The 25,384-nt window shown below is 41.6% G+C and overlaps 1 protein-coding gene across 2 annotated transcripts in view; it reads right to left on the bottom strand.

Annotated features, from left to right (window-relative positions):
* Positions 1 to 25,384, bottom strand: part of ctnna2 (catenin (cadherin-associated protein), alpha 2) — a 349,228-nt gene that overhangs the window by 269,200 nt on the left and 54,644 nt on the right. For both annotated transcript variants that reach the window (XM_080463022.1, XM_080463023.1), the window contains exons 3-6: positions 22,141 to 22,336; positions 17,891 to 18,057; positions 16,873 to 16,992; positions 15,260 to 15,526 (exon numbers count right to left, since the gene is read on the bottom strand). In XM_080463022.1, the coding sequence (XP_080319148.1) occupies positions 15,260 to 15,526; positions 16,873 to 16,992; positions 17,891 to 18,057; positions 22,141 to 22,336 (750 nt within the window). The remainder of the gene's footprint in view (positions 1 to 15,259; positions 15,527 to 16,872; positions 16,993 to 17,890; positions 18,058 to 22,140; positions 22,337 to 25,384) is intronic.

Raw genomic sequence — 25,384 nt, 5'->3', positions numbered from 1 at the left:
GCAGGATACACCCTGGACAGATCTCCAGTCCATAACAGGGCAAACACACACACACACACACTCTCACTCACATCCAGGGGCAATTTGTGTCACCAATTAACCACACGTGTGTTTTCTTCTTATACTGTGGAGGGAAACTCACACACACACACACACACACACACACACACACACGGGGGGGAAAATTCAAACTTCACACAGAAAGGCCCTGGGGCGGTATTTCAACCCAGACCTTCTTGTTGTGAGGCGGAACTCTGAACCACTGTCCGACCCAGCTCAATAATGTCCTCTAAAACATAGATAAAATGGTTATTCTTTAACTACTTAAATCCAGTGTATATTTTGTGCAATATCTATATTCTGTGTTACCGCTCCAATAATCTGAGTGGATTTTCTACCACTGAGCCTCTTCAGGGTTAAACCTGCAGGCACCCGAGTGTCTGACTTTGATGTTGTTTACAGGAAGTGAGACGTGACTTCCAGCTAATGTAACTAAGGCTGCCCACAACAAGGAATGGATCGTCCAAAAAGGGAACAACAGGAATACTTCAAACGTGCGGCGCTCGCATATCACGGCACACCGTTCCACATAAAGGCAAACATATGAATTAATAGATAGGATTTTTTTTACAAAGGACAAATTGCTGTGCCTACATAAAGTGTTCATCATTAAATTCAGAATTGTCACCATACAGTAAAGCATGCAGAAATGCTAAACTAAAAATGCTAAAAATAAAATGACCTAACATTGAATATAATTACAAGGATAGAGGATTTTTAGATCCACACGTATATAAAGAAAAAACAATATTTTACAATCTAATGCAAATCCCATTACAATTTTAGAGAAAGCATTTCACAAAAACTGTGATTTCAGCAGCAAATGGGAAAGAAACCAACAGTAAGAACATTTCACTCCTTCTTCAAACAAGAAGAAAACAACATGATATAGGATTCTGGCCCATATAATTCCATGTAGGATGAACAACTGCCGCGGCGCCACATAAAAACAAACATTCATTCATATGAAGAATGTGCTTGTTGATCTGCCGTAGAAACAAGATCCCTCACTCGTCCCCGGCTGCATGCTTCGCAGTGGCATCAGAAGAGTGGAGCTCACTGCCGGAGCACATCAAAAGAACTCGATACAGCACTTCCTGTTCCTTCGCAGCGTGGTAACAGTCGAGGCTGACCGATTACACCGGTGACAACCGACTGAACGTGCAGCACGGTTTCATCCCTCTGCACCGCTTCCTACGCCCCTTTTCTCACCTCTCCTTTGCTAATTCCAGTTCCTATCAACAAACTCAAAACTTTGTGGTTGGTTTTTTTTTTTTTCCCCTCAGCTGTGTTGTGCCAGTATTATCTTTAATGCATGCTGTTTGTTCTCATATTGGAATACTAAATTCACCATGTGAATTCTGTCACTTTCTACCAGAAATGAATAAGTGTTTATTTTCAAGTCGAGGTTTTTGTGAGCATAGGTGGATCCTTGTTTGTCTGATTCTGGCAAAAAAAACAAAAACATATTACACTATTCCACTGGTCCGGAGGGGGCTGCAGCAATGCGATGAGGAAGGAAATACACCTTCGAGCTCAGGCGCCTTTTCTTTTTATATATTTTCATGGCTGCTTATGTGATTGCTGTGTAGTAATTTTAGAAGAGCTCACATCGACTGTGCAGCGCAGCATGGAAGATGGTCATGTCATTCATTTTTATTAACGGGCAGAAATACCAGGACACCCACTGAACTACTGCTTAGTACAATTAGTGGCTAAAGCAAAGACAGAACAAAAGAACGAGGCTGGCAGCAGATTCGAAGGCGATGTTTTCTACATCACTCACTTTTTTTTTTTTTTTGCTAAGCATGAAAAGCTTTAAATCACTGGGAAAAGAAAGTCTTCTACTTGGATGTGTTTTAGCGTTGCACCATGATTTGGCGAATGAGAAAGGATGTAGCATCAGAAAATATCTTCTGGTGGATTTGCAAATGGGTATTTACCTCTGTGCAGAGAATGAGTGGTGGGGGGGCAGCCAGTAAGCTTGGCAAGGAAGGAAGGAAGGTTCATTTTCAAAAGTTTCTAATTGCAATGCTGCAGCTTTTGCATGACAGCGTTCAGAAGACACTCACAACCTTCAGCCAAGACGTGCTTGCCACCGAACGCCATTGAGGCTGAAAGTGGGCGAACAACTGCAAGCGGTGGCGATGTAAACAGTGCGCATGCTTTAGTAGGCACCATTACACGATTTAAGAGACTGGAAAAGGGATAAAGGCAAAAGATGTGGAACTAACGAGATGAAGACATAATGCAGTGGAAGCAAGGGTATGAAAGAACAGTCGATTTCATTGCTGCAAAAGGAGTCTTGACAGTGAAAGCTATGCTGATGAAAGGAGATGTATCACTTGGCTCAATGCTGCGTTATCCTTCAAGGAGGGCTTTCTTTTCGATTTGAAAAGGGAAACTTGAATCTAATGAAATCTTTAACTTGACAACCTGGAAGTGGGAACGCCTCCTCATCCTTCACTGACTGTTGGAACTGTGTTTTTGTCCAAGTACATTGCATTCGACTTTTTACATAATCTAATGGTCCCGCTCCAAATTGCAGTCTTAAAATCTCCTTGGCAAAACATAAAAAAAAAAAATTCCTCTGAGGATTGAAGCGGGGAAGAAGTGGCCTCAGTTCGGATATGGGAGAGCTGGACTCTGGATGATCACTGATACGGATGTGCTCACTGCCACAGAACTCTCCCATTATCTCAAAATGACAGCTAAATTGGCCTGTCAACAGAGCTACATTCATCTAAGCAACTTCTCGAGTGCATTAGTGCATCTTCCAAACACAGATGAGGGATATGGGGCATCTCTTCCATTCTGGAAGCCACGGGGGGAAACTAGAGTTTCTGAGTGCCCTGCTATTCAAACAAGCGTACTTGGCTATCGGTTAGTTCCTCTCGCCCATCGAAATTTTACAAATTTCTGAGTCGGCCCAAAGTTGAATCGGAACTCAAATTAGGACTAGTGCGTCAGAGAAATCAAGTCTTGATGAGGACTGCTAGTTCACCACTGATTCAAAATATTTCCTCTGGCTTCATTTTCAAGCTCTTTCTTTTTCATCCCTGCAACAGCAAATCATTTGGACTGACTTTCACTGCAGAGCACCCACCCTGTTTGTGCATTTGCTTGTTTATTAATCTTGTCCTCATGCTCCTTGACATGAAATGCAGTAAATCCTAATAGTTTTGTCCTTTTGCTCATCAAAGAAAAGGACAAGTGAGAGTGCCTGGTAAATTCTGAGAGGTTATGCAACTATTGTTAACCAGGTCTCTTTTTTTTTGTAATTATATGCCTCGCCATTCCAAAAAAAAAAAGAAAAGAACAGAAAAAGAAATGAATTGTGAGCACAAGTGTACAAAATATAATCCTGCTGAACATATGCAGTGTAGGATGTTGGATGTAATGGGTGGTTGTGGCCACTTACAAGAAGTGTCAATAATGCCCATCTATGCCTCCTCTACATCGCTCTACCCAACTCAAGAGGCACTGAAGACGATCCCAGCTAAACTCGGGGGGGGGGGGTGCACCCAGGCTTTTAAATGTTGCCACTCAATACAATGTGGCCTCCTTCAGCACCCGATGCAAAGCACAGCCTCAGTATAGAGCACATCTAAAGTGCAACAACGTGAAAGGTGCTCTGCAGAACACTGCACATTACTTTCTTAACAAGGGCATGATTCAATGGTGCAGCTGCTGTTTGAAAACATATTTGATTGTACAAATGAATCCAATCAAGAGACCACTGGACTGTGTGTGAGAGTATTTGATTGCATCCTACTTCGAGTGCTCCAAAAAACGTCTGTGTCAAAACAACAGAAGCTACTTCAAAACGGACTAAAAAGCTGGATAAGTTGTCAATTTATCATCTTTTGTTTAGGTTTCGTGTTACATTCTATTTGCAAATCGGGAGCCTTCGGCACACGTGTTGACGAGTCGATATAAGTTGCCAGTGCAAGAAAAGTGCCTCCGAGAACATTACTGAGAACTTTTTCCAGGCAACCTTTGCATCAAGTGAAAACCAAGGACAAACACGCCACCCTAAAGGAAAGATGGAACCTCTCTGGTTTTCTTTAGGACTTGTCTTCTATTGTCGAGGTAAAAGCCCGAGGAACAGGCAAACTAAACTTTAACCTTTGCTGCTATAGGCGACCTTGTCACTCTCTGGGAGTACAACCTGCTGTGTGTGGTGTGTGCTTACATGCGTTGTGTGTACAAAAGCCAATGTGCCCCCGCATCCATGAGGCTGAACAGAGTTGAGAGGGCATGCTGGCATGTGCTGCTTCTCCAGAGAAGACCTTGTCTGGAAGGCAAGATGTCTTCTTAAAAAAAAATATATAGAGAATTTGCTGCTCCTACTCAGAAATCGAATCCCCAGAGAGTTATGGTAAAGAAAGTCCAAAGATGCAGTGAGAGACTTCAGTTTGGGAGATGTTGTAATTTATCTTTTATAATGGCTGAACATGTAGGGAGAGAGAGTTTGTGAACTATTACATCCCACATACACTACCGGTCAGAAGTGTGGATACACCTTGGCTATTTTGAAAAATATAGAATATAAAAGATGTTTTCAGTTATTTCAGACTTGTTTGTTTGCTACATAATTCCACATGTGTTCATTCAGAGTTGTGATGCCTTCAGTGAGAATCAACAATGTAAATAGTCATGAAAATAAACAACAAACACTGAATGAGACAGTGTGTCCAAACTTTTGACTGGGAGTGTTCCTGCATTTCCTCCTGAGTCAGCAAAAAAACAAAAAAGCTTTTGCAGATTGTGCCATTATCACTACTTTTACCACTATTAGTGCCACTGCTACAAATAACACATTTCTATTTGTAAAACATGTTCTATGAGGCATACAAGGGATAGTTTACAAGAAGAATTACACTGAATGCTGATACGTTAAAAAATTATTTTATAACGACATCCAGACACAAAAGATTGTATAACACGAGTAAATCAAAGACAGTAAATAATGGTATAATTTCCCATTTGATATATAATAATTACTGTCCTCAAGTATTCCGACTGCGCATGGTGGAGACATGCGAAACTAAACTGCAGAGTGTATTGGCAGAACATCAGTCGGTCTAATTTAACAGCACTGAATCTATAACTGGAAATAAACAAGCACAGCTGAGTAATTCCCGAAAGCTGCAAACTGAGCTCTCTGGAAAAGAGTAGGTGGAGAGGCACAATGGACCGTGGTCTATAAGCTCCAACTGTAACTAGTATGGATCCTGTTCACTGGTGACCCCTCCCACTCTGTCTGCCTCCTCCGCACCTCGCTCATGCCTTATTGCCATCAAGACAAGACAGGCAGTGGCTAATTACTGTACGGCAACAAACAAACCAATACTTCTCTATCTCCCCCGGTCATGTCCCATTACTTCAGCTTAGTCCCCCAATTCATATTTCTCCTGACAGGTGCATCTGTCCATGGAGAATGAGGCAATGTTGTAATCGGCAGGCAGGGGATGTTGTAATTAAGAGGTGCACCTCTGGGCTAACACGTGGCTCAGCCAAGGTGAAAATGACAGTGGGAGTGGAGTTTTATTGAACGCAACAGGGTTCCTGTCAATAACACTGTCACTTGGCACCGTGTTCGATGCCGTTATTAGTGCTTGGGGTTTATACGCATCTGCGCACGAGTCGGCGTCTGTGGATGTTGATGCTTGACCTTCCACAAATGGAAGTACGCGGATCAGGATTCCTCTCCGTCTGAGACGCTCAGGTAACTACCGAATGTGCTTAGCACCCAGATGTTCAAAATAAAGAAGCGAGGGGGAAAAAGCAGAGGAGAGGAAGTATCAGACTCGGCCTGTGTGCGCGCATGTGAGATGAAAGTGAATAAGAGAGAGCCTGAAATGAGACAGCATGGATAGGTGTGCATAGATTGATATAGCAATTACCAAGAAAGCCATCTCTCGGTTACGAATACATCTACATACATTAGAGCCAGGTTGCTCCCTGACCGTCGTCGCGGAGGCTCATCCAGCAGTATCTCATACACAAACATAGCATGCCGAAAGGTCACTACTGGGCTTATACTGTGCATATACAAACAATGAAGACCCCCATCTATACCCACCCAGCTTGTGCATGTTCGTCATACAAATAAACTAAGAACTCAACCCGGCCAACAAGGGAAGAAGCAGACAAAACATGATATAGATAGATAGATAGATAGATGACAGACAGGCAGGGGCAGCACAGCTTCTTCACTCTGTTCCGAGGACTATGATGTTTATTAGAGCTCCCATATCAGATGTAATTCAAGGAGAGTCTCAATGCGTCATCCCATAAACATAAACGTGTCCAATTACCTGTCACTACGCAGATAGACGCATGCAGCCCTGGGAAGAGACTTACACTCGGAGGCAATGCTTGCACACTGAGATTCAAAGGGCTGGCTGTCATGCACACTTTCCCTGAGCTAGCAAGTAAATCCGGTTATAGTTAGCCTGTAATGTATGCAGAGCGAGGACCGGCATATGCTTGTGCAGTGTGACTACAGGGCCTGCAATATACGGAGAAGAGTTTTGCATAAAAACACAATGGGGCTACCAAATTGACTCGGTACGCATGTAAGCATGCTGGCATTTCAAACACCTCTGTTGCTTCAAGATGCATAAAAGATGTTCAGAAACAAAAAAAAAAAAAAAAAAAAGGGGGAGAGGAGAGGGAAAGGAGGGTTTCAGGAAAGGGGGAGTGAGAAAGATACCACTTCCAAAAAAAAAAGAACCTACAAAAATAAGAATGAGGTCGAGGACAAGCAGAAATATAAACCATGGCAAAACGATCCAAATGACATGGATGTCTGCTGCAGGCTCAACGCTTTGCTCTACCAGCGTCTGCAGTGTGTGTGAATGAAACATGCTTTCGTGTATCAGTGCGTACACTGCATACAGAGTCAGCGAGCACTGTTCACAGCGCTCTCATGTCAGGAGCTGTAGGTATACAAGAGTCATGGTGACACCACAGGACTGGGGAGAGGAAGGCTACAGTACAAAGTCTACCGGGTGTGTAGTGATGTAGTAAGGAAGAAAGCATTACTGCCCAACACAATTTTTCCTTGGAGGTCATGATGGAGCGGCAAAATCCTGTGATCCAACAATGCATTCCCTTTCGGCAAAACTCAATTTAAGGATCTACGCACATTGAAAGCAGTCAGAGAATGAGGAAGAAGCTTGTTAATGATACAAAACCATACAAGGTGATGCCGACTTGCTCTGAGCAAGACTGAAAAACTCTGTTTCTAAGGACTTGCAGGAAAAGGGGATAAAAATGGAAAATATAGTGTGAGGGAAGCGAATGAGACGGGAGGAGGGACAAATCCTAAAAGTAACTAAACACTGCCACCTGCTGGGCAATGCATGAACATATTGTGTACTCAGAGGCTGAGGTTAATGTATTTGAACAGCTGCACCTTTGACCACCTGTTTGCACTGATCCACACAAAGCAGATGTGACACACAAAGGACACAGCACAGGGCCAAAGTGGACAAAATAATGAGTAAAAAACGTCCACCTCCAAACAATAAAATAACAGAACTCAGGGCAAATTTAATTTGCTGGTTAGGGAGTGAAGAATGAAAGCTGAGGACGAGGCAATCATTTTGATGCAATCACAATTATGTTAAAAGACACCGCCTCCATCTTTTCCCCACTCCTCTTGGCTCATCTAATCGAAGGCAGCAGCGGCAGCGGCAGCAGCCACCGCAGTGGCGGTGGGGCGGGGGGGGGGATAAAAAGAGGACCATCTATAACTCATACTTGTGCTGGCAGGCTTTTCCTTGTTCAGTTCCATTATCCGAGTCATGGTGTATTTTGTATTTCTTCATACTAAAAGGATCGCTGTGAGAACTACTTGCTGCTGTTCAGTGTTGATGCCTTTATGTGGCACTTCAAATGAGTTTGAGAGCAAGAAAGTCCAACAGTCAAAGTAAAAAAAAACAACTAAAAAAACAAGGGGTTTCTTGTCTTTGACTGCACAAAGAAAAGGAAGCTCAAAGTGGAAGAGTAACACAGAGACAAAGATATATATTTTTTTTGCATATTAACATTATATTATTGCACACTGCAGTTACTCGGTGAGGTGAAGGCCTCTTCAGAAAGCATTTCAAGTATATACGGCACAATTCCTCACTTCAGATGAGCATTTTAGCTGCATGGAAACAAATGTACTCTTCTTCAGCTCTCCTGGCATATTTTGAGCTCCTTAAATCTAATGGAATTGCTGCATTGTGTATGTGTGTCGTGACCTAAAAATCCCAAGCACGCGTGTGCCACAGTGGGTCTTTACCCAAACTCCCTCAGGGCCCTGACTCCATCTGTCCTCCCACCGAGTTCAGATCTCTAAATGAAGACTTTTATTCCAACATGACAGGGCTTCTCCTGCATAGCAAATGTAACGGTGGCCGTCCTCGAATGCCACGTTGCCTTTACCATGCCTGCTATAATAAATTCTATTTTAAGAGTGTTAAATTTATCGCTGCCAGCTATTATTGGGAAAGTGGATTCAGCCGAGGTCGGAGCAAAGGTGAACACACAGTGGATCAGGGTGACAGCCTGGCTAATTACCACTGGCCACTAAAAGCACAATTTACATTAAGAGTGAAATAAGGTCAGTTTAGGGAAGAAAGAGAGTACTTTCTCCATTTTCTCACTCAGTAAAGTGCTCAAGTAATCTTTTTATTTCATTTTTTTTATTCCATACTAAGTCAATTTGTGTAATTATAACGGTGACGTACAACTAATTTGTGAGAAATTGATTGTCTGCAAGATAAAAGATCATCTTGTAAATATAAGATTGCTCATCTGGTTATTGTCAGGAAAATGCACACTCGTTTGAGTGATGTTACAAATGATTTATCTAAAATCGGTTGCGCGCATGTAAAACACAACTCCACCAACGTGGTGCCAAAATTTACTGAGCGCCCTCTGGTGGCTGATTGCAGAACTGATAAAGTCTTCTTCAGGCTAGTTCAACGAGGGGCAAGTTGAATCATCTGTGAATGCCGCAATACTGGAAATATCCCTACGGAAGTGCACCAGTCGGATTTATGAAAATTAGAGCAGCAATTAAACTGAGTATTTCTCTCATTTGAACATCCCAACTTTTCATTTTCTTATTAGACCGTTTCATATTAGATACAGTAATTTATGTAATTTCCATTTTCGAACGAGATCAAATGGCCCTAAAATTGTCGTGAAACTCAATTTTTTTCCCCTCCATTTTTTTTTAGAAATTGACATGTAGGTTTCAAAGTATGTGGCCCACGGGCCGCCAGTCGTCTATGTCTGAGTGAGCAGATGCAATATGAACTGCACATTAAGTCAAAGTCAAAGTCTTTTTAGTGTCAACTATAAAATATAGGCAGATGGGTTTCCGTCATTTCAGGTGGTTTTCCTCCTGCTGACATTTGGTCGAGTGTTCATTTATCTGATTACTCCGGGTTGAATTTGTTTTTGAAACAATAAAACGGCATGATTAGCAGCTGCTCCTTGTTAAATAGTCACTCAGTGTCGGATCAGGTGTGTGTTTGTGTGCAGGAGGCAGCGTGAAGCCAAAACTCCAATACTCACACGCGACTGTTCAGATCGCTTCTAAATGGTGTCACCAATGCAGACTGGCTGCACTTGATTTTTTTTGCTCTTCCATTTTTACCAGGCGGACAGAGCAGAGGCATGCTGTCCACCTTCAAATGCTCATTATGCGCTTTACTCTTACTTACATCTATTCAATTTTAAATAGTTCAATAGCAAATTATTGTGTCAAACTGAGCCACAAGCTTACTCAAATGTCAAACATCCATGACTATTTGGAAAATTACACTCAAAACTAAACAATATAGTCAAAAAGTTCTAAAATGAACCTGGTCCCCAGCATGATCAGCGCACAGTGACAAGATGCCCTTCCAATCTATCTGATAAAGAACTCTTAAAAGGTAAAAGGTGGATGGAGGGCTAATGCTGCCTCTTTGTTATATGCCAAACGCTGCTGAAATTGAGTGAATCTGACCTGATGAAGACCTCCCTTTTCTCTCCTAATAGATCTCATACCCCAGTGTCCCAAGTTGACTTATTTCAAAATAATTCTAGGTGTCAGGAAGGGAGGAAAAAAAAAAAGTACAGACGAGGTCACTCCCTTTTCCCTGTCTTATTCATAAGCTGCCCTTTCACTCCAGCTATAGACCTGCTTCTGTGCCCAGCATTTAAATATCCTGTCTAACCTTTAGTGTCAGGAGCTGTGCATGTTCAGGAGCTGTGGAAGCAGTGTGTTCGACATCCTTGCCATTTTTATTTCTGTGGTATATGAGCTACATTAAAAAAAAAAAAAACAGTCTGAGTGTTTCTATCCCCGCCACTAACAAATCCGCTGAGCAGGTAATCTATATTCTCACTGCTTTTACACATGGTTGCACATTCTTGCATTATGGTGGACAAGACGAAAAGTGATCCCGTGCGTGGCACGATAGGCGTTATAAAATGTGAAACCGATCATTGAATCATTGTGTCACGTCTGTAATACTGTTTGACAAACAGTCCTGTGATGTCTGATTGAAAGAAGCACCTGAAGACTACGGCAACCGAGTTGAGAATGAATGACTCGAGTCCAATAGTGTGAGCAAAATGATGATCAGCCTGGCAGAGAGAACAACTTGTTCCTGTCCACTCAGTCACATCCATTAATGGATTAATGAAATGAGCAGCATCAGGATAAAACCTGTTAACTCAGCCCTCCGAAGACAGAAAGGTGCTCCACTATAAAAAAAAATAAAAGGGGGGGGGGGGGGGGGGGGGGCTTGTTTGTATCTGTCGCAGCCTGTGGTGTATGGTCAGGTGTTGCGTCCAGTCTTTACAAAACAGTGAGAAGAAGAGAAGCCGATCAATGCAACACAGACATATGCAAATAATCAAATACTGCAGCAGGCACACAGCGTTGAGAGGAATGCGTACCAAAAAAAAACACAGAATGAATACAGAAACGAACAGCCAGAGAGGAACGAGCAGCTTTAATCGTATTATGGCAGCATATGCATTGGAAATTCTGCGAGACTGTGCGTACGTATGCACACGTTTCACCACCAAACACCATGCCGCCGCGTTTGGATCGATGTGCAGAAAACATCAAAACCCTGCACAGGCTTGCACGCACGCACGCAAGATCCTGAAAGCGCCGTGCCTCGTAGCCGAGTATATCAGTTCATTACTATTCCGAGAGGATCTGACCATAGTCTGCGTCTCTGTGGTAAGTTAGGAATTAAACATGCACCAGCTTCAGGCGAGCACAGAGGGCTAAGCAAAGGGCAATTTGTCTCATTTAACTGCTGCCTGTCTGCCGGCTGGAAGGAATCACACTAAGCACATCTTTGGCCTATTTAGAAAATAAATCCCATACTGCTTTACATGAAAATAGGGAGTATATGAGCTATGACCTTGTGAATGACAACAGGACAGCAAATTCAGAGAAGACGCAACACAGCCCTGTAACCCTTTTCATTCCAGATAGATTATATATATGTTACAATCTATGGAGCAGACACTGATGGCGAGACTTTGCCTGCACACGGCAGGGGGATTTCCTTTAAATGTAGCGGACTCGTAACTTCCCAGTTTTACCACAAGGTGTCACTCACATACTGTAAGCCACAAACGTCAATGACAAAACAAATCTAAAGAACAGAATGTGAAGGGGGGGGGGGGAGCAGAAATTAGCATTTTCACAGCTGGTGCTCAATATAACACAAGAAAAGAAAAGGTAATTTTCACGAGCGTGCCAAGAGAAGGAGAAAAGGGGAAAGAATGAAGGGAAAAATTGTTATGTTTAACATGTATGTTTAGATGTGGGTATAAATATTTGAAAGCAGAAGCACTTATCTAAGATGCGCGTCATCTTAACTGCAGGGCACTTTTTTTTTGCAGCTGTGTAAACTCTGATTATAGTGTGACATACAGCAATGGATGCAACACTATTCACCGCAGGATAAATCATCGTTAATATACACATCAAAAAGCCAAGCTTTATTCATTAGAATGCATGTTGCATTGTAGGATCAAGACATCGGATAGTAAAAGCCCAAGGTCTTTTTGTGGGTTTATGCTTATGTAAATATGAGATACTTATGTAAATATATTCAAAAATCATTATAAAAAAGAGCTAAGTATTTAAAAAAAAAAAATCGACATTTCATTCTGCATAATTGTGGACGCGGCAATAAAGGCTTTCCAGCACAAAAGACTTGAACAAAATCACATCTATCAATGTCTACTGTTGCGAGGGAAACTGTGACACCTGTCAGGCTTAACCAATCAGAACAAGGCTAATATTAAAAGGATGATTAGATTCTGTGGCTGAATCCAGATGAGCTCGTTTACAAAAGGAGGAAACTCCTGCTTCTTTAGCATACGTGGCTGCGCTGTAACACAAGCATGTGCTTTAAAGGGAAAACGATAAATCTCCAAACACAGAGGCAAAAGGTAATTCAAGTTGTTTGCTGGTACAAAAACACTAAAAGCATTACAAATGTTTTTTGTTGTTGTTTTTTTTAATGTTTTTACCTGTGATGAAGCATCACAGTAGTGTAGCATTGTCACTGCGGGGATGTTATATATTTATATTTATAATCTCTGGTTTGTTACCTTGTCTGGGCTTCACTGGCCAATCAATGCAGACATAACACTGAACAAATTACAAACGCTAATTCTATTACGGCAGTTTATGCACCTACTTGGTAATAATTTCTCTAAATTAGCAATAAAGTGGAAGGTCCCTTTCTTTGAAATCACCGTTGGAAGAAGTCCAGGCAATAAAAGAGGAGGTTACGATTACTTATATTAACTTTTAATAGTTATGTTATTTGGTAGTAATTTAGATTAACCCACCACTGTCCTTAAAAAAGCCCCCCAGAAAAGATCCTTTCGATGTTGCCCCTCATGCTGAGGATAATTATTAATTAGCCTGTGGGCTGAGTAATTACTGAAATAATCACTGTTGTGTGCTGAGCAAAAGAGTCACACACGTTTTACACGATAATTTACAATCCTGCTGATGTCCGATGCGGCAGGTATTCAATCAACTCGAAGGAAAGTCAACTTAAAAAAAAGTTACGGCATTGCTTTGGGTAGCAACAAGTATTAGTGAGTTCTAATCTGACGTTCCAAACTTCCATTTTTCCACAAACATCTTAGGCAGCAGACACTGCAAAAAGCAGAAATGATGTGATGTATTTTGTGATTTACTTTTTTAGATGCTTGTTTTGCACAATGATGCATACAGACTGATGCAAATACTAACACAAAAGTGTTTAAAATTCCATTAGAAAAGCTTATTGAGTGAGAAATACCTCAATTTGGCATGCCACGTGTCAGAATTGTAAGCAATCATAATAAAACTGTTAAAGCAACCAAATAAAATGGACAACCCATTCTTTTTTGTCATGTTGTCTGCAGCTGCAGAGTAATTCTATCTACTTTATTCAGACGTCATGTTTGTGTTGTTAAAGAAGAGGCATTCATCTAAAGTTGCTCTGTATATGTCAGCTAAAAGACTTGAATCTATATGCAAACACAGTCAGAGCCTCATCAGTCATGACACAACCTGAAGGCCGAACCCATGCCGTGGAAGATCTGACGCATGAATTATGAATTAAAATGCCGTGTGTAACCCTACCACAGTGCTCCTGAAAGCTGACAGACGGAGCTGCTGCTGGCTCTTCTGTCCGATGCGTTTTGAAGACAGGGTTTTGGAAAGATAAATTAGCCAATATCCAGAAGACACAATCTGCTTAACTGCAAAAAGGCTTACAGGCGCTGCACGTTTTACTGTCACCGGGTGTCCACTAGATGGTAGCAGAGAATCAGATTAAAGGAAAAACAGTTTAGCGACAAGGAGCATGTTCTGTGTTATACATTTTACCCTCCTGCTACATTCACCTGTCAAAGCTCACATCTTCATGCATGTTTAACCCCCCCAAAGTTCCTTCAGATGCACATTTTTTTATTTATTTTTTGCCATCTTCTCTCAGAATTTTCCCTTTAGGGTTTTTCACTGTTTCCTCATTCTCCTACGTCCTCCCTCCTTGCCTGCATGTCCTCCCTCACTCCACTCATGAACCTTTCTTACAAGCTTTTCTGTTCTCCTCCTGCCTTGCAGCTCCACCCTCAACATCCCTTTTTCCCTATGTAGCCATCATCTTTTCAACAAAACCACCTCAACTTTGTCTCTCTCGCTCCTCAGTTTCAATAATGGATGTCAACCTTTTCACTACCGAAGCACAATCAACGTTTAACCCCTTTTAGTATGCCACCATACGCTTACATACAATGAGATACTGGAAATTCATAAAGGATCACTTATAGCATTCATTGTAACAACCATGTCAAATTTAAAAGGTACTTTTCAACATCAGCAACACATAAAAAAATGGTTGCCGAAGAAATTACCGTAGATGTGAAAACGATTTGAAAAACAACTCGAAGGGTGAAAAACTTGCACACAAACAACCCCCCCCCCGCTACACGCTTTGATTATGTTGTTTAGTCCTCTGTTATTGCAAATGAGCTATTGTGTTAATGATTTTTGGATTTGTTATTATTGTTATTCTCACCGTTACTATAGTGCCCCCCCTCCCCCAGCCTTCGTCTCCACTTGCCACAGTGGGCTCGGCGACAAATTATTTATAAAATAATAACAATTGAAACAGGAAGAGAATGTCAGGCGGTTAGAGGGAAACAGATCGAGAGACAATACAGAGAAATGATTGCTTATTCTAAATGTTGCCCATAAATAGGCAGCAAACGGCACGTGGACACCCACCCTGCTCATGTGCTGTACTTTATCTTTCTGATGAGCATGTCTTCGTTAATGGTGGCAAGTGCGACGTATAATAAATGTAGCGTGAAAATAACAAGGTCAACTCTTATTGTTTATGTGAGCGTTAAAGCACAGACAAAGTAAGGAAGTGTCCTCTTTACATATTCGAAGAGGAAAAGTCACCTTTATACATGCCGAGAAAACCAACCTCGCCGTTTCCGTCCTGACAACTTGTACCTCAGCAAGCTTCGAAACACTTCAGAAATGTAGCCGTGCTCACTTGAGAAGCTCATTAGCCCACACGCAAAGTTGGACTATAGTTTAAATGTCTACACGCTGAGTGTTTGTGTTTAACAGCAAAGAACAGATTGCTTATCGACTTACATCAAATTCATTGAGGGCAGCAGCCAGCTCTCCGATGCCAGCGTGGCCGTGCTTCTCGTCGGTGGGCGAGGTGGCCTGGGCGGCGCTGGAAATGCCCCCGATGGCCTCCTGGACCTGCTTGAACACGTAATCTCGGTTGGCACGTGTGGCTGCCACGTCGGGGTGGCGCAGGAAAGCCTGCGAGGCCGTGTAGAGCATTGTGGCATTTTTCTTGAGGGCCCCGCGTGCGGCCGCCATCTCATCTCTACACTGGGGGTCTTTGAGCTCCTGAGAAGGTGAGACACATTTTTTTTTTCAGGTCAATATTCACCGAAAAATATTTGAAAACATGAATTATAAAGACAAAAGACAGCATTTTACTCTTTAATTTTTTTTTTTTTTTTTTTTTTTAAGAGTTTAGTGGAATTGTCAAGGATTTGGAGAGCAGGAGTTTTTCCCACAATAGAGTAAGCTGAGAGAAAAGCCACAGTTGAAGGAAACCAAGTAAAAGAACAAGTTCATGTCCCATCTGATGAATTGGTATTGTTCCAGCTGCACAAAGTTAAGGCAGTGTCAGCAGATCAGCAAGCATGCAGCTGGACAAAATTCAGTTGTGTGTTTTGCTCTGGGAGAGCTCGGCACCGTGGATGTTTGCCAACATGACGCTTACAGGAAAAATCCTCTAAAAGCTTTTTGTCACACCGAGGGGCCGTATTAAAAAAACACTTTGATGTGTTATTCTCAGAGGTCACATCGGCACCGATGTGGAAAATGTGCTCGCTATACGTTCCAGCTGCACGTGCTCACGCACAGCTATGATTATAGTAGTTTCGTCTAATGATATACACTCAGCTCAGGTCACCGGGGGCTTTTTATTTCCAATCTACACCAGTTAACATCGAAAACTGTTAATCATCGCGGTTATTATTTGAATCACCATAGCATAACGTCACAGTGATTAGTCTGATGGAGGAAAAAGGTTTAATATTACAAAAAACGTTCCCACGGGACAAAATTGTCACAATCTCCCTTCTCATCACATCATAATGATGCTGGATATGTCCATTAAAGCTCCCCTGAATGGAGGATTGCTGAATAGATCAGAGTTTGACAGTGAGCTCATGGCTGCATTAGTTGTCACAATACTTTCAGGTAGACTCCGTATGGAGGTCTCTAATAATGAATACAGAGAAGCTTCACGACCCTGTGGAATTGATTCATTAATTTCCAGTGAAAACGTTGACATATGTTCAGATCAGATTTAATTGATGATTCCAGTAATCAATGTGTGGCTTACACACCCTCACCGATTCAAGTGAATCCAAATCCCATGCTAATCTTTGCGGGAAAGCTCACATATTGGGCTGCAGATGCATTTATGCAACAGGCAGAATTGTTACTATTATCAACAACAACAATAATAATAATAATAATAATAGTTATTCAGCAGAGAATAAGAGATACTTGAACAGTTATTTGATGAGAAAATGTTCTTTTTTTTATCTCACATTGATTTTAAACTTCAAGTTGCAGTGAACACGCTGATCTGAGCTCCTCCTACCCACAGGGGTATTAGTGTGTTTGTTTCACTCGAAAAGACGACGGAGCGTGACGCCGTTAGCTTCCCCAGTTACCTGCTGTCTGCGGGCTGCCACATAGTTCAGCTTCACCATCTCCTTCCCAAACTCCTTGAAGCGGTTGGCCAGGTCCTGCTCATTGGTGGCATTCTTTACACCCTCAAGAGCCTCCTCCACCTGACACACACACACACACACACACACACACACACACACACACACACACACACACACACACACACACACACACACACACACACACACACACACACACGAAACAAGGCACTAATTAATATTATCGATGTGGTAAAACATACAGCTCATCTCATGTTATTCCAAAATCTTATCTATTTTTCTACTTGCTACCAAGATTTTAAAATATAGATGTGTAATATGACCAAATCTCATTTCAGCAATCGCTTTTTTTTTTTTTTGTGGCAGCATCTTGACTGTAAATGTCTTTGTATCCCTAATGAAGTTGTTACAGAAGATGTAACGGAGAGAGAGAGAGAGAGAGAGAGAGAGAGAGAGAGAGAGAGAACTTTTAAGTGGCCTTTGATGGCAGGGCTTATACAGGCTTGAGTTAAGCCCCTCCGTGGTCCTCAAGAATGAAACTGGATAGAATGAAAAGGACACTGAGTGTCTTTGCGCGTTTGTGAGAGAGGACCAGAATGAGCAGCTCGAGACGCATGCGGGCATGAGTCTGTTTTCACACTATGACGAAATGCACGTCAGCCTTTCAAGCACACTGCATTTTGTTTCAGCTTACAAAGCCGTGAGCTCCTGTCAAAATAAGTGACTAAGAAACCTATGTTTTTCAAATGACTACACTAAGAGAGTCCACAGATCATCTCACTGGGGCGCAGTACAATATGTGTGTTGTTCCCCGGGATTCCTGCTCCATGCCTCATCTATATGCTAATGTGTGCAGAGGTTGTCATAATAGCTTACATTGCTTCTGTGGACTATACAGGATCAAGAAGGTCTTCTTTCATAATTGACCAGCTCTTAAGTGTAAAAAAAAAAAAAAGAAGAAACTTCTTGGCATCATTTTCAAAAATAATGACGCACTTACAATTTTGAGGTGAGCCAGCAGCCTCATGACGTCAGCCATGTCGGCGAGGATGAGCAGGCGGGTGACGGCGGACAGCAGAGCGCGAGCGGCCCTCACCATGGTGCCACGCTTCACAGAGGAACACGGATCGTCCGCAAACTCTGATGAAGCGATGCGCATCGTCTCTCCTACAAGGTGGGACAGAGGGTCAACAAGTAAGAGACAATGTATAATTACCCGCCTGTCAGCATGTTGTGGTATTGCTCTGCGGGTTTATATTCTGTAATTTAAAACCCAAATGAATCCAGTGAGCGCTCTCTGTCGTTTAAACCAGTGGTCTTACAATAAGAAATCCATTCATCTTTTAAATCACTTTTTTTTTTTTTGGTAACAAATCAGGGTTGCGGCATGCTGGAGCCAATTCATCATGATTCATTCAGTTAATCACAAGGAAACAACAGAGAGAATCACATTCACTCTCATTCAAAACTCGTGGTTGGTTTGGAGTCACCCGTTAAAGTCAAAGGCATGTTTTTGGGCAGAAAGGCATCCAAACCCAAGCTCGACTCAAACCTGGGACAATATGTCACTGTGAGGGAACATGATTAACCATCACAACATCATAAAACTAGAAATAAAGAGATAAGTCTGTCCCGTAAAAGTAAATCACCTTTACAACAATGTAAACCTGTAAACCAAAGACTCAAAATCATCTTTAACTGTGAGAGGTTATACTCACATGCAGCATGCGTGGTATAAGCTGTGACTTTTATTTTTTTCTTTCTCGAAGTTCTAATCTGTATCAAAATACTCAAATAATCATTAAAAACTGCATTGTAAAGTTACTTTTGTCATCTCAAGGTTGTTGATTTAGCAATCTTTTCCAACATCAATAGTGATTTCCACCTACATGAATGTCACAACACAGAAGAGATGATTCACTTTGTGTATTCAGGATTGCATCTTGAAAGATGTAAAAAGGACGAAACGACATGACTGAATAAAACTGTATGGAAAAAAAACTGATCAAAGAAAAGGTGCCAGTGCGGCTTAAAGCAAAGCAGATATAGCAGCCAACAGAACTTTCAACAACATTAATTATCTGGTAATGTTTAGACAAAAATGTAATGTCTATAATAGCTACACTCTTTATTCTTAAATGGAACATTATGTACTGAAATTTCTTCTTTCGCCTGTGTAAAGAGCGGATGGATCTTCCTTCATACATTTGTTTGTACTTCTACTTAAGTACAAAATGTCCAGAATACTGGCGCTGCACTTCCACCCATGTAACATTTAGAAGAGTGACCAAATCAAAGATAAACCGACTGAAATGGAATCCTTTGTTTAAATATAAGCTTCTGTTGCATTATTTAAATCAGCAACAGTGAGACAGTAAGATGTAAATGTGGATGCCGATGTACAAATGCCAAAACAAATGATGGAAAACTCTGGGTCAGTTTGCAGAGAAGCAACAGGTCAACGTCAGCAAAGGCTGAGCAGGATTTTCAAATTACAAAGCGAATGAAGCCGTTTATACAGAAAGTGGTGTGCAGACATGTTTATCCTGTCATACATGCACATGGCTTTTACTTTGCTTAACACACACACACACACACACACACACACACACACACACACACACACACACACACACACACACACACACACACACACACACACACACACACACACACACACACACACACACCTGCAAGGCAGCTCATCAGCACACAACCAAGCTGCAGCTGGAAGTCTCTCTCTGGCTCAGTGATGAACTCTTCAAGAGTGACAGTGCAAAAGGTCTGATTGCTGAAGCCCCTTGTGGTCTGAAATCAGCATCTTTAATTTAATCTCGACAAGATAAAGAGGTTTGGGCTGATGAGGTCAGAATGACAAAGGTCTGATGAGGAGATGATGGATTTTAAAGACATCTGAAGAGGCCGCAGAAGCCGTTTGAAGGGCGACACTTCTGGCTGCTGCTGAAGGTCCCCGTGAGAATGGGCCGCTCTCCCGAGGCCATCAAACATGACCGATATGACGTATTTTCATGCTAATACATGTCACATTATGAATGTAAACTGTTTTCCTTGAATGTTCAGACATGCACTTATGTCGAAACTAGTAAAGAAACGGTGTGTAAAGTGAGTGCCCATTAGAGGGACACTTCTGTATTGAAAAGCTTCTGAGTCAGTCCATATTTCCATGCTGCCAGTAAAAGGTTAGAAGTTGTGAAGTACCAACTTCCAGGCCCTTTTCCAGTGACACAAGCAGGCAGTGAGTTTAATTTGTTGCCTTTTTAGGAGGACAGAGCCTCGCCAAAAGAGTCCTTAGAAAGGACGGCGCAATTACTGCGACTATAAATGTGCACATTTGCATACACAAGAGAAAAGACGAACTGTGTTCTCAACGAAGACACGTCTCAGTTCTCCTTTTGGTTTCGGCTTGCACACCTAACAAGTGGGAGAGATTGATCTTCTCCTTTTTGATGTCAGCTGATGTGGTGACCTGTATGGCAACAGTCTATTTCACACCTCGCAGGAGCTGAGAGCCGCAGCAGTCAAGTCAGTTTTTCTACAGCACCGGTCCAAGTGGAGCTGACAGTGCAGGATGAGGAATACCGCGACAACACAACATATGCTGAGCTCCATTTGCTCTTTCTGCTGATGTGGTTACCGAAAAAAAAAAGAGAATCCAATTCCATTCTGGGGACAAACATTTGATGCACATAAAGGCCTGCTGACTTGCTCTCAGCACAGAAGAGGAACGTCAGACAGCCACAAACAACTGTGACATTGCTCCATCTGAGAGAGCGACTGGAGGAGAGTCGGCGCGGTTTGAAGTGCTGCACTCGCGCACACGTTCCGGCGCCAACAGACCCACGTTTAAGTTACAGCTAATGAGAATGGGCGTCTATAATGTCTTACTGTCAGCAAAGATCCTCGCCATCACAGACAGTCGGAGCTTTAACGATGCGCGACTTTAGGGTAAACAACTCCAGAACGAGGCTCATTACATTCACGAGGCTGCGCGGAACGAGTAAAGCCCAAAACTAATGGCCACTAATCTCGTACGTTTAATGGATTTACTTTGCCACTCTTGCCTCAGCTTCCCTCTGAAGGGGTGCAGACTTTTGACATGTTCTGACATTTGGAGCACTTATTACCCCCCCTCCCAGACATTACAATTCCATGCAATTACACACCTCAAAAATTATAGTACTGCCAAAAAATAAAATAAAAAAATTTAGGTCAACAGAATTACTTACTTCACTTCAGGCAATAGTAATTATTATATTTAAATGGAAACGGTACTGGACAAATGGCTGGAGGAAATGGATGAGTGAGGTTGATGACAAGGCTGTCTTCTTTTGTGGTACCAGCTGAAAAGTCCCATCAGCCCACGGTGAACCGGAGTGTAAAGACCTGCCCGGCCCGTCTGATCGATTCTCTGTCATCTGTCTCTGAAATTAGTTTTTCTTTTTGCTACCTCACACATGCAAGCAAGCACCTAATTTACATAATTGCCCTTCAGGGATGAATAAGGTTTTTTTCTAATTCTGATGCCGCACAACACATTTACAGTTCCATACAAAAAATCACTAGTTGTTAATCTTCTTCCACAGACTTCATCATGCTTGGTACAAGTCAGTTGGCCAGTTACAGCCATTGCAGTTCATAGTCACTTTTCATTGAAAGTTTCACTTAACTTGACAGTGATAGTAAGGAAAAACAGGAGATTCTGAACTTGTGACCGTGTTATGTGTTTTCCAGGTGAATATTATATTCCTCATCTTAAAATGCTACATTGGGTGAGTCATGAGGAACATATATAATTACACATATTCAAGGTTTGTTTACAATTAAAGTTTCAGAATACAATGAACATAATAAGCTTTTATGGAGGAGTTTGAAAATGTTTTTAAGACAATCTGGGAATCAAGTTGACCTGAAACAAGCACAGCCATTGTTGTAATATATTATTATTATATATTACTGTAATGTATTACTTATTTAGAAACATGATTAAGCACACTTATTCCTCATAAACTTCATTGTGACTATGTTTTCGGTCACATGAATTTGCTTCATGAAGTGTGGAAAACACTCATTTAAAAGCTGAAAGTTTATACGCCAACCAACAAATAACATTTGAATCATCCAGTCTGCAAACTCAAGTAGTAAGATATCAAAACAAGATTACCTTTAAGCTGTTCCTCTCAAACACTTTCTGCAAAAAAACAAAACAAAAAAATAAAAATTGACACCCACCTTGCTTACGGACGTCCTCCACAGCAGCGATGAGCTCGTCCTTCAGGTCCTGGCTATCTTTGGCAATCTGCTCACCCTTTTCCAGAAAGTTCTGGGTGGCCTGCTCCACGGACACCGCCAGCACATGAGCCTTCTTAGAGCGCCCCTTCTTCTTACTGGATGGTCCTTTGTTGCTGGTGTTCACCAGAGTAGTCACCTGGGAGACGAAAAAAAAGAGACAACATTACAATCGGCGGAGTAACATGCAGTCATTCATATCGACGGAGATTTATGATTGACTGGTGGTGGCCTTAAGGGTGGCTAAGCCGACTAGAAAGTCGCGGCTCTTAACCAAAAACAAGCTCCCCAGGTACTGCTCCATCGCAACCCATGTGTTGAAAGTTTAACTATGGATAGGATGTGCTGGAGGTTGAGAAGTAATTCCTCCAAGAGGGTTCAATAAGGCATTCTTATTGATTTATCAGGTTATATATCTTCAACTTTACGTCGACAGCAATCAGCCGATGTTAGGACTGGGACACATTAAGTATTTCTGAGCAGAGTTTTCATATCTCAGGAAAATATGATGATGTTGTTTTTTTTTTTTTCCATAGACAGGAAACTGTTGTTGCATAAACTAAATGGGGGAAAAAAATGCAGCAAACGTTGACCGTTTTCACAAGAAAACGTAAACAGGGCCTTAGGGTTAAGCCAAGTGTTGTTTCTCCAGATATCCTGTGCACGTCTCCAGCTTTTACTCCATCGTAATGCTCACCATGCTTTTTACACAGACTGTTTCCATAGAGGGGCATTTGCGGCAAATTGGTGTATTTTCGATATCAAAACTTTGGTCTTAGTCATCAGAGTGCTTAGCTTCCTGAAACATTCAATATGATTCATGAAGCAGGAGATATTATAGACTGAAATGAAGAGCGCTCACCTAAAGAGGACAAAGAAAATAAAGGGCATAAAAGTTAAATAATGGTAAACCCTTGTGGATCTAAAGCAGGAATTTACTGTGTTAAAGGAATAAACTTGCTGGAGAATGTTAGGGTTGCAGGTAGGAGTGAGATCTCATACTTACTCCTAGAATACCATATAATACTATAACATCACAGTAATGTATTGGGAATTTCTTACATCTACAATTTTCTTGAAATTCAAAAAAAAAAAAAGACAGTTTCCAACATCTACTTCTCATTAAAATGATGGGTGCATGATTTGTCCTGGATGTTCAGCGAAACAACTTTGGGAAAATGCTTGAGACTATAAAATGATAAATAGTTATATCTTCATCAATATTATGCGCTTCCACAGTCATAATGAGGCAATTCATTCAGAATTCTATTATAGTTAAATTGTACGAGGCATCAATCAGGAACCTGCCTCGTCTGAGGGAGCAACCGCTGCAGGGTTTCATCTCTCAGCTTAAAGAGAAGTGCGGTAAAGTCAGTTCGTCAAGCTGCCCTTCTCCCTGTTCGAGATATGTAACGGAATTCAGCCCCGGGCAATTCTTTTCCTTGATCTGAGCTCCTCTGGGCAGGCTACACTGCACACCGTCAATAGCATGATGTGTCACAAACTGCTACAGAATGAGCACTTGATGTAAATGCCACAGAATCAGTTCAGCGTGTTAGAGGAGATCGCTTTGTAGGAGGAGCGTAATGTGACACCTTCCATTAAGAAGCCTCTTGTACATTCCAAAACTATTCCTGCATTGCATTGTGAGTGCTGATCTCTCCTAATAAACTGAACCGACAGTCTGCAGGAAGATGAAAGGAGAAGCAAATGTTAAGAGCAAATGTGACGCGTCGGTTCATGTTGTTGATGCAGTTATGTGGTCCAAGGACAGCTGCAGAAAATGAAACTTGATGCTTGACAAAGTTGAAAAATCTTGATGAACAAGAAGCTTGACAAAAAGCTGGAAGCTTTCAAGCTCATCAACAACGGTATATTTGTGGCGCGACTGTTTCTATGTGGGAAAAAACACCTGTTAACCCTTTGGTACCCATTGACAATTGCTTAAATGTGAAGTTTCTTTCTTGATTTACTGAATATAGAATTCCAATCATGTTTCTTTTTTTTTCTTTGATAGTCATGAAAGTCAAATACGATGATTTTCCTACATTTGTACTGAATGCCAAAAGTACGAGATTTTTTTCAATTAAAAAAGCTTGAAAGGTTTTATATAGTATTTGGATAGAAATAGGCAAAATCATTAACTTTTCAATTATGTTCAAGTTCTTTTTGATGCCTCCATCAATATAAGAAAAACATTTTTCAATTCAATCCAAAATAAAAAAAAAAAGGAAACTTTTATTTACTGTGAGATCAATTAACAGACCGTTATAGAAGCCAAACTCTCATCTCACAGGCGCGGCAGCAGCAGCAGAGCACCGATCACGGCCGCCTGTCACCGATTCACTCATGAAGAGAATTATTGCCAATGCAGGCCTGCCGCGAACACTTTTGCCGAACACAATGGCACACGTCCGTCCGAGCCCAGTGAGAAAGAACACGAATAGAATTTCTCGTCATTGCACTCCTCAGTCAGCGTTAGCTGCGGGACTATCAGTCTGACAGCAGCTGAACCTGCACAATGGCGTGATATGATTAGTTTGTGGAATATATCAGAGGCTTTCACTTTGGAAAAGCCCCTAAGAGCAAAGTTATGTTCTGTCTAGGCTGCATTACTTAAGGGCTTCGAGCCTGGAAAACAAACTTTAATGATGTATGTCCTCAGTCATGATGGATCCAGGAATAGCAGAGCTGATATGGGAGCAAGTCAGCCTTTTAGGCGACTATACTTTGCGACTAAAAAAAGTTATTCATGATTCAGTAACATTTTTAGAATGTGTATTAACAGCTGCCCTCGGTCTTAACTTTGATACGTCTGCTTACCATGAACCTGCCTGCTCAGCGTCACCTTACACAACTGAATGAGTGTTCATTACGGAGCACAATGGTGCGTTTCATTTCACCTTAAGTTTTCTTTCATGAATCAATAACTCATATTTACACGTGAATGCACACGCAAATATTCCTCCCACACACGGAAAAACAAAAGCTTGTGGACACAGGTTGTCCACAGAACAACTTTTACGGACAAACAAACAAGGATGATGAACAACACAAACACAGTCAGAAAGTAAAATGAAGAGTCCGTCTTCTTTCAACTGCTCACAACTGTCAGCAAGTAAGTCAACAATAAACAAATGTGTATGCAGTCTAGAGACAGCAGGTCATATTTTGAACCTAGGCTGGA

The sequence above is a fragment of the Lipophrys pholis genome, assembly GCF_963383615.2.
Source record: "Lipophrys pholis genome assembly, chromosome: 5".
In the NCBI taxonomy this organism is placed as follows: Eukaryota; Metazoa; Chordata; class Actinopteri; order Blenniiformes; family Blenniidae; genus Lipophrys; species Lipophrys pholis.
Note: the sequence above shows the minus strand (reverse complement) of the source record. Positions and strands in the feature narration are given on the sequence as shown.